The sequence below is a fragment of the Poeciliopsis prolifica genome, unplaced genomic scaffold (assembly GCF_027474105.1).
Source record: "Poeciliopsis prolifica strain line A6 unplaced genomic scaffold, Auburn_PproV2 SCAFFOLD013, whole genome shotgun sequence".
NCBI lineage: Eukaryota > Metazoa > Chordata > Actinopteri > Cyprinodontiformes > Poeciliidae > Poeciliopsis > Poeciliopsis prolifica.
Window position 1 is genome coordinate 6,798,923 of NW_026562388.1, and position 8,739 is coordinate 6,807,661.

An 8,739-nucleotide genomic window follows, 5' to 3' on the forward strand; every position below is an offset into this window, starting at 1 on the left:
GTCGCGCTTCTTCTTAGTGCCATTGAAGTGAGTCATCTCTAGGAAGTGGGGTGAAAAGGGAAAGAAGAAGAAGAAAGAAAAAAAAGTTCGAAGTGTTCCGTGAGCGACACACAGAGAAAAGAGAGAGAGAGAGAGAAACAGAGAGAGAGAGCAGAGTAAGTAGGCAAGGCGGCGGAAAAATATTCAGAAGATTAAAAACCTGCCTGAGTCACACTGACTGTTGACTTCAGGCTGAAGTTTTGCGCACCTGAGAGGATCTCTGATAGCCTGGTCTACCTGAAAGCACAACAGAAAATACTTTCCTCACAGGGCTACCTGACACCTGCAATACCTGTAAGATGTTTTAGATCAGGTGTCATCATTGCACTTTGGTAACTCGTTCTTGGATTCCTGAACATCTCCAATCAGAGGATTTTTTTATTTATTTTCTTGCTGGTGCCTTTTTTTCTTTTACTGCGGGGGAATTGTGTGTCTGAGAGAGAGGGGGGAGAAATAAGGAAGAAAAAAAGAAGAAGAAGAAAAAAAAAAAGCTCCAGAGCTTTAACTAGTCCCCTGAAATCTTCCTCTGTCCCGGATCATGTACCAGGACTACTCCGGGAACTACGACACCTCGTCCCGCGGCAGCAGCACCTCTCCGGCCCAGCCAGAGTCCTTCACAAGCGGCAGCAGCACGATCGGGAGTCCGATCTCTACCTCAAACTACCAGGTGAGACACACGGACCGGCTGCAGGCGCAGAAACCTCTAGGAACGCATTATGAGTTTGTAGGAAACAAATAGCCCTGTTAATGGACGAATGTGTTTTTTAAAATGTGACCAACGCGCACGTTTGCCGGCGAAAAAAATTCTGGATTTTACGCACGCAGACGAAGCATTTATTATTTAGCACAGAGCGTTTCGTACGATTTGATGATTGCTGTTCAGTTCAAACTGCCATGGATTCAAAGCCCGTGATTTCCAGCTGACGTGCAAGTCCTGTCTGTCTGTAAATCTGTGGCCTTCTTTGTGTCGTCCAGCTGGTTTGAGATGCGTTCCTTTTACGCATTTTAACCCCGAAGAGCCGACAGACTGAGCTGATCGGAGATAAAGCGTGTTCTGGATGCAACAGGCATGTGTGGAGCCGAGTGAAATTCAGGCAAACACGCTCTACAGAAGCAGCGCTTTTTTTTTCTTTTCTCTCTTTTTTTTCCCCCAGCTGATTGTGACTGCGGCTCATCAAATATTGCAGAAACGTTGTATTATTATATTGATGTGCCAGACCGTCTGATTGGATGCGACGGGCTCTCCGGGCGCACATGGCACATTTCCTCCAGCCGGAAGCGGCTCGCACGGACAGAGCGACCAAACGCCTGCATAACGCTTCCTCACTGAGGAAATGCCATCCACTGAGGCGTTCAGAAAACAAAGACGACGAGATGCGAAAATTAACCCAAACTCAACGTGCTTGAACGCTTCGGAATATATGTAGAAAAAAAAAAATCCAGGACCAGGCATGTTATTCCCCCCACACACACACCTCCCTCTTAGGTCTGCTGCACTTCTGTGGAAAAGTGGCGTCAGGCTCACGCAACCTTACAGTAAAACGACTTTTGGCCCGCATCTCTCAGCCTGTAGTCACTCACTGCCAGTTTTCCAGTACATGACCTCCTGTGTCTCTGTTTATTGGAGCAATAGAATATGGGCCTATATTTTTTTTTATCACGCCTCGAGCATTTCATATAACGACTCTAAGGAATGTCTGCGCCTCTGCTGCAGCGAGTTTATCCATCCATGTTGGTTTTATTACTTAACAGGATTTTTTTTTTTTTTTGTCTTCTCCGTGCCATATTTCTGGATAAGAATTCCCGGCTTGTTCGAGCTGACCGCTCCCCCCCACCCTTTCTTACTGGAACTGAGCTTGGTTCACACGTGCTGGACAAATCCCATACACAGTGAGTCATTGTGATAAACAAAGTTGCAATAGACTGCCGGGATATCCGACGGAAAGTCGGGAATAAGTGGAGGCGGGAAGGTGCGGGGAGCCGGGGACGTGCGTAATTTACGCGCAGCTGACAGGTCCGCCATCTGTGGAGGAGCAGCGATCTGCTCAGAAAAGTGTTTACTCAACGCAGACACCCTACGAAACCCCTGCTGCTTCTTCTTTTGGATTTTATTGTGAAACGGGGAGGAACTCAGAAAACTTTGAAAAGGATTAAAATTACTATCTTGGTGTAATGGACCATCACAGGGGAAAAAAAGCTTTTAGTACGCTGCTGTTACATGTTATATTGGAAGGCTGCTCAAAAGTTGGGTATTAAAAGGACGATGATGAAAAAATAAATAAAGCAGCAAATAATAAAAACTTTGTTTTTAATCTAGTTGACAAACAGTTTCTTTTGTTCATTAAAAAAAAAACAAAAAATGAAAAAAAAAATTCTTTGGAGTGCTTGGTTTGGGGTGGACATTACCCTGTTTGGATGCCCTTGGAGATGCAACTGTGGACAAAGAAAAAAAAAACAACTGAAACTGGCACCTGTTTTAGGTCTAAAGTTTTTCACAAATTAATGCTTTCTTCAGTTTCCAGATGGGTAGCAAACCGACCCGTTTCACAGAGCAGATGTTTCGTTACCTCTGGTCTCATTCTGATTTTTGTAGAACAATGAGATGTGCCGGACACCTTTGGGCTTTCCCACATGATTCACTGCATGTGTCACCGTTCCACTCTGGGGGTTACAGTCGACGTGGATTGAATCATTACTATAAGCCTTTAAACAGGGGGGGAAATGTGTGAATTTAATAATGGTGGGAGGCGTTGGACGCAACACCCATGTTGGTGCTTCCAGCAAATTTATGCACTGAGATGCTCAGAGGATTAAGAGGCGAAGACGAGTTTTGGCCGAATATGATGACTGTTTTTCAAACCCATTCATCGCTCTTTTTTCTCTCTTTTCTTCTCCTTTTTTTTCTTTTCTTTTTTCCAGAAGTACAGGGTTGACATGCCTGGCTCCAACAGTGCCTTCATCCCTACAATCAATGCAATCACAACCAGCCAAGACCTGCAGTGGATGGTGCAGCCGACCGTCATCACCTCCATGTCCAACCCGTACTCCCGCTCCCACCCGTATGGACATCACCTGACCAACGGGCCGAGCCTGCTGCCGCACAACACACTGGCCCGGCCCGGGGTCATCCGCTCCACTGGCGACCTCAGACGGCGCAAGAGGGAGGAACAGGTGAGGAGTCTGAGAATTTTGTATCGCAGTCACCCTGCCTATTGATCCGACAGCTCATGTAACGCATCTGTTTCTTCTCTTCTGCACACAGCTGACCCCGGAGGAAGAAGAGAAGCGGAGGGTGAGACGGGAGAGGAACAAGCTGGCCGCAGCCAAATGTAGAAACCGCAGGCGGGAGCTGACGGAGATGCTGCAGGGGGTGAGCACCACGTCCAGCTGATCAGTGCACAGGGTTATTTGTGAAGACGTGCGATCCAGGCGTTCTGATGAAATCCTGAACTCCACTCCTGCTTTTGCAAACTCGCTGGACTGGTTTGACTCTTTAAGTGCTGGCTCTGGCTGAAGAGATGACAGGCGTTGAAAAGCTTTTTGTCTCGGGCGGCTGCAGACAGAGGTTGGGCTGTCTCGTAGGCAGACAGTAACGGCATCTAAATGGACTAATTAGTGGAATTAAACAGAGGCTGAGCTTGTCAGACCATTAAACAGGAAGACAACCTGGAGTAGTGGATGTGGCTGTAGGGAATATTTTGAACGACATACTCCAAAAAAATCAGAAACCATCACACCAAATTTGTATTTTTATTAAATTTTTTACTGATCCAAAAGTAGAAGCTGTCCAGTTAAATTTAGCTGCAATGTTTACTTTAAGACTTGTGTCAGACTTCACAAATGACTTCCTGATACCTTTGCCTATGAGTCAAAGTTCTCAGACAGCATGTCGGCTTAATCGCTGTCGGTCTGACATCCTACAGTAGTTTCCGCCTTTCTTGTCCTTTTGATTTGACATGTCTGTGTAAAATGACCAAAGGAGAGGACATCCTCTAGATACACAAGCAACACATTCATAATGTGACGCTCATATTCAGACAGTCGACTTACAGGTTGCATGGTGTTGGTCCCGAGGTCTCCTGACAAAAATCAACCACAACAGAAGCGGACGAACACTGCCCTCTCTTGGCGTTTTAGGAAATGACAGAAACCTCCTGGAGGCTCTGCTGAATGAATTAATAGAGTTGGTTCAGATTAATGATCGTTTTGTTTCCAAATCTCTGAACAAAACACAGTCTGCTGTGTGCTGCGTATTACTGCCTTCACTCTCAGGCATTTCTGTATGATCACTGTCAGATTCAGACAGAAATAACTGTAGACATTCTGCTTAGAGAGCGACTGTGGCTCATTACCGAAGTGAGTGAAACAAATTTTTAAAAATCAATAAATAAAAATGAAAGAAAAAGGAGAACAAATATGACAGGTTTATAAATTTTCCAAAAGAAATACAACACAAGAACAATATGATAATACCAACAAAATAAAATGGTCTTGTGATAAAAATGTAAATTAAAAGAATGAAACATATTTGCTTTTAGTGTCTTGATAAATAAATGGCTGAATGAAAGAAAATTAAATGAAATCTACAACTAAAGAAAAAAACCTTTTTAAAAATAAAAACAGAAAATATGGACCAGTGATAGAATAAATAACATAGAAAAGGAAAAATAAAAATATAAACCAAAAAAAAATCAGAAGTAAATGTACTTTAAATAATTATGTTTTCATAAAATATGTGTAAAAATAAATATATACCAAGGCAGCAAAAATATAGACAAAATAAATAGCATGGAATCTGGAAAATGACGATAAATCACGTGGGTGGAATATTTTGAAAATGTAAACAAATATATATATTGAAATATAAGGAGCAAGTTAAAAAAATATGTATATCAATAATAAAAAGATAAACGGCATTATAACAAAAAAGTGATGGAAAAAAAAACATGTACGTAGATCAGAAGAGGAACAAAATATGTTACAATAGAAAAAACTGCAAAAGAATTTTTAATGAAAAATAAAACTAATAATTTCACAATAAAAAGCCCCAACATAATTATATTATTTGAATATATTATCATATATTTATAAATATGAACTATATTAAAATCATCATAATGTAATATTCTTGTATCAGAATATAATATTAATCTTATATGTTAGTATAACATATATATATAGACGTAAAGAGATATTACTTGATTTTCAACACATAAGGATTTAAAAGTTTAACAGTGTGTCTAAAAATATATTAATTTTTTTATGTTTATGTCGTATTTACATCAGAGTTTGTCCATAGTTTCTCAGACCTGTCATGCTCTTGCCACTGCCCTAACATTCCAACTGATCTCGTCTTTCCTCCGAACAGGAGACTGAGAAGCTGGAGGAGGAGAAGGCAGACCTGCAGAAGGAGATCGAGAGCCTGCAGAAGGAGAAAGACAAGCTAGAGTTCATGCTGGTCGCCCACAACCCCGTGTGCAAGCTGCCCGTCGACGAGCGCCATCAGCAGTCCAGCCACCAGCAGCAGCAGTGCAACCCGCTGCAGCTCACCATGCGCCCCAGCCTGAACCCGCGTGCGCAGATGAACCAGGTGGTGGTGAAGCAGGAGCCCGAGGACATAGAGGAGGAGGCGGGCAAGCCTCAGCGCTCTGTCATCAAGCCCATCTGCCTGGGAGGCGGCGGCATCAGCGGTGGGATGTACTGCCCGGACGGAGACAGCCTCAATACGCCGGTGGTGGTGGCGTCCACCCCGGCCGCCACGCCCAACGCCCAAAACCTCATATTCACCTATCCCAACATGATGGAGCCCGAGAGCCCCTCGCCCTCTTCCGAGTCCTGCTCCAAAGCCCACCGGCGCAGCAGCAGCAGCGGCGACCAATCCTCTGACTCCCTCAACTCGCCCACGCTCCTGGCGCTCTGAGTCAGCCGGGGCGGGGCGGGGCGCCGAGGCCCAGCTGGGAAAAAAAACACTGTGGTTGAAAACAATGAGGACACACTGCCCCTCCATCCCGAGACCCTCTGGTCTCGTTAAAGCACATTGAAAAAGTCCAGACCAAGCTGACCGTGTGAGCCGGTTCCCCCTCCTGGTGAGAGGCAAGGGAGGTTGAGGAGGGGGAGACCCGTAAGGGCTACGCCGCGTTTCTTCTTCTTCTTCTTCTTCTTCTCCTTCTTCTTCTTCAGCGTGAACGTTTTTGTATCCATCAACGTGTGTGCAATCATCCGCCATCCCTTCACCATTTCAACTGCAGAGTGTTGATTTGTTTACTGACATTTCCGACGAAAAAAGAAAAACACAACCATCCAGAGAGCGACTTGTTAATATATTTTTCTGAAAACACCTAAAAAGCCATGCGGTCGACGCTTGCACTCTGCCGATCAATCTATAACAAATCACCAAGCGAGGTCAGCATTCTGCTGGGATTTCTGCAGAGAGGCCGAGACTCTCATTTGACTTTTTTTCCCCCCTCTGAGACACTTATGACTCAATTCAGGACAGAGTGCACACTTTCTCATGTTATTTCCATCTCTCTCTGTGTATTTATGACCTGTGCTGGTGGAATTTTCTTGTCCTCTCCTTTAAATCTGCAAGGTGACCTCAGGGTGACCTCAGCATTACAGAGAATTTGAGCCATCAAGCTCCTCAATACTTTCTCTTTTTTGCCATAGTGGCTTGAATTTGCAGTAGTATCATGTGCTTTTTTTCTTCCTTGGTGATTCTGTATCTAAACCCTGTTTTCTTTTTTTTGTTTGTTTGTTTTGTTTTGTTTTTTTGGACAAAGTGTATGTGATTTACATTGATGTCAGGGATTATCTCTCATGTGTTTTAGTAGAACCCCCGTCGTTCGTGACGAGTGACTGTGGCAGAGGTGGTACTTTGAAAAAAAAAAGAAAAAGAAAAAAAGATTTAATTTAATTGTTGTGAGTCGTTCTCTGCTCCGACATTTGAAAAACAAAGAAAAAGAAAAAAAACAAAGTTTGAACAAAACCCTCCTCCGCTTCGTTCTCTAAATAAACATCCTTTTGTTCCGCCGCTGCCTTCTCAGGGGCCGCTCGGGTTTCAAAAAGCCAAATCCGCTTTTTTTCTCGGCACGTGTAAATCCTGTGTTTCATCAGTCCTTGTCTAAAATAGAAGGAGGGATTTTTGGTCAAACTTGAACAAAAGCCACGGTGGTCCAGATTGTTGCCAGCTGCCAAATGATGTCAACCCTGTTTATATATATAAATATGTATAGGCTATATGGTGTTTGTAAAGCCGTCACTTTTAGTACAACAAAGATGTTTAAACCCAACTCAGACGGGCTGGTTTCTGGGTGCAGGAGGTACTTTAGACGACGAGGAATAGGATGAAGAAGACTCTCTCTACAGCTGGTCTGACGTGAAAGAGCCAACACTTTGAAGAACTTCTTGTTCATCATCTGTATATGTTAAAGGGAAGTGGGCTTGGGATATCAAGCACTGACAGAACAGCGATATTTACTATATATTTAGTTCACTCAAAACATTCCATACAAATTTAACTTGACGGGTTTTAAACCCAAACATCCCTTTTCTTTTTCCGATGACAAGAATATGAGATGATTCCGGATGCAGAAGGCTACATTTTAAAGCCAACCCAAGCTGCTGCTACTCGTTTAGAAAGAGCTGGTCAGCTGTTTTTGATGTCATTTTAATTTGACTGGCTGTTTTAAATCAACGGGGGTCTTTAATTTGACTGGATAGCACAAAGGGACACATCTGAGAACCAAAACCGTCTAAATGTCTGTATGTCGGAGTGCTCTGGAGCCCCCTCTCCACACACACAGGAAAGCCATCGACTGTAGATGTTCTACTGTACATGTCATCTGCTGTCTGTCGCCTGTTGAACTACAATTTTTTTCTTCTTTTTCTTTTCCCAAATGCTTTAACTGTTCAAAATGATTCAAAATGAATAAAAACAGCAATATGTATAGCAGTGTTTGTTAATTTAAAAGAGTAATAATAAAAATAATTTTCATCTTGGAAACGTCTGTTTTCATGCTTTCGTTCAGGTCACCCAATGTTGAGATTTAATTTAGGTCCGTCACTTTTGCTAATTATGGCAATATTATAAATACACGTCACATGAGGCTTAAAATAAAATCAAAGCTTTCCTCAGGACTTCCATTCTTTTCCTTTTCTGAGAAATACAAACTACATATATGTTTTACTTTAATATGGAGTGAAAAATAAAGTGCATGAAATTGAAAATATAAAATGGAATAAAAGAAATTTGGAATTAGATGTTGTAGAAAAAGGTGTATTTCAGCTTGGATTTGTTTAGTGTGTGCTAAACAACAGTTCCGATGCTTTCCATGGTAAAAGACTCAATCCGACAAATTCTGAATGAGCATTAGCAATTCCATAATACCTTCAAATTATAGAAATCTTCAGGTGATAAAATTCTGTGTCCCGTAGTAATAAAAGGGAACAAAGAAAGCATTTTTCTTGAATAACTACTTAACAGAAAATATGAGATTGTCATCAGCATATGCCGTGATGCAGCAAGTGTCGCAAATGTGCATAAAAATAAAAAGTAAAAAAAATATCTGAGACATTTTGCTCAGAGAGTGAGTTTATTTGGAAATAATGTTTGTCCACATGTGGCTGTGAGCTAAATGGTGTGAAGCCAAGAATATTTGTTTCTCCCGAAGATCAACAGGTGTTGTAACTTGGCTGATGCCT

At 42.5% G+C, this 8,739-nt stretch overlaps 1 protein-coding gene across 1 annotated transcript; it reads left to right on the top strand.

Moving 5' to 3' along the window:
- Positions 1-12: 12 nt before the first annotated feature.
- fosl2 (FOS like 2, AP-1 transcription factor subunit) lies at positions 13-8,041 on the top strand. Its single transcript, XM_055038581.1, has 4 exons — positions 13-706; positions 2,959-3,210; positions 3,302-3,409; positions 5,408-8,041. Exons 1-4 carry the CDS (start codon positions 578-580, stop codon positions 5,957-5,959), a joined length of 1,041 nt encoding a protein of 346 aa, XP_054894556.1. The 5' UTR covers positions 13-577; the 3' UTR covers positions 5,960-8,041.
- The last annotated feature ends 698 nt before the right edge of the window (positions 8,042-8,739 follow it).

Coding starts and splice junctions, on each gene's coding strand:
- fosl2 (XM_055038581.1), top strand. CDS start 578: ATGTACCAGGACTACTCCGGGAACTACGACACCTCGTCCCGCGGCAGC. Junction 707..2,958: donor TCTCTACCTCAAACTACCAG/GTGAGACACACG, acceptor TCTTTTTTCCAG/AAGTACAGGGTTGACATGCC. Junction 3,211..3,301: donor GGCGCAAGAGGGAGGAACAG/GTGAGGAGTCTG, acceptor TTCTGCACACAG/CTGACCCCGGAGGAAGAAGA.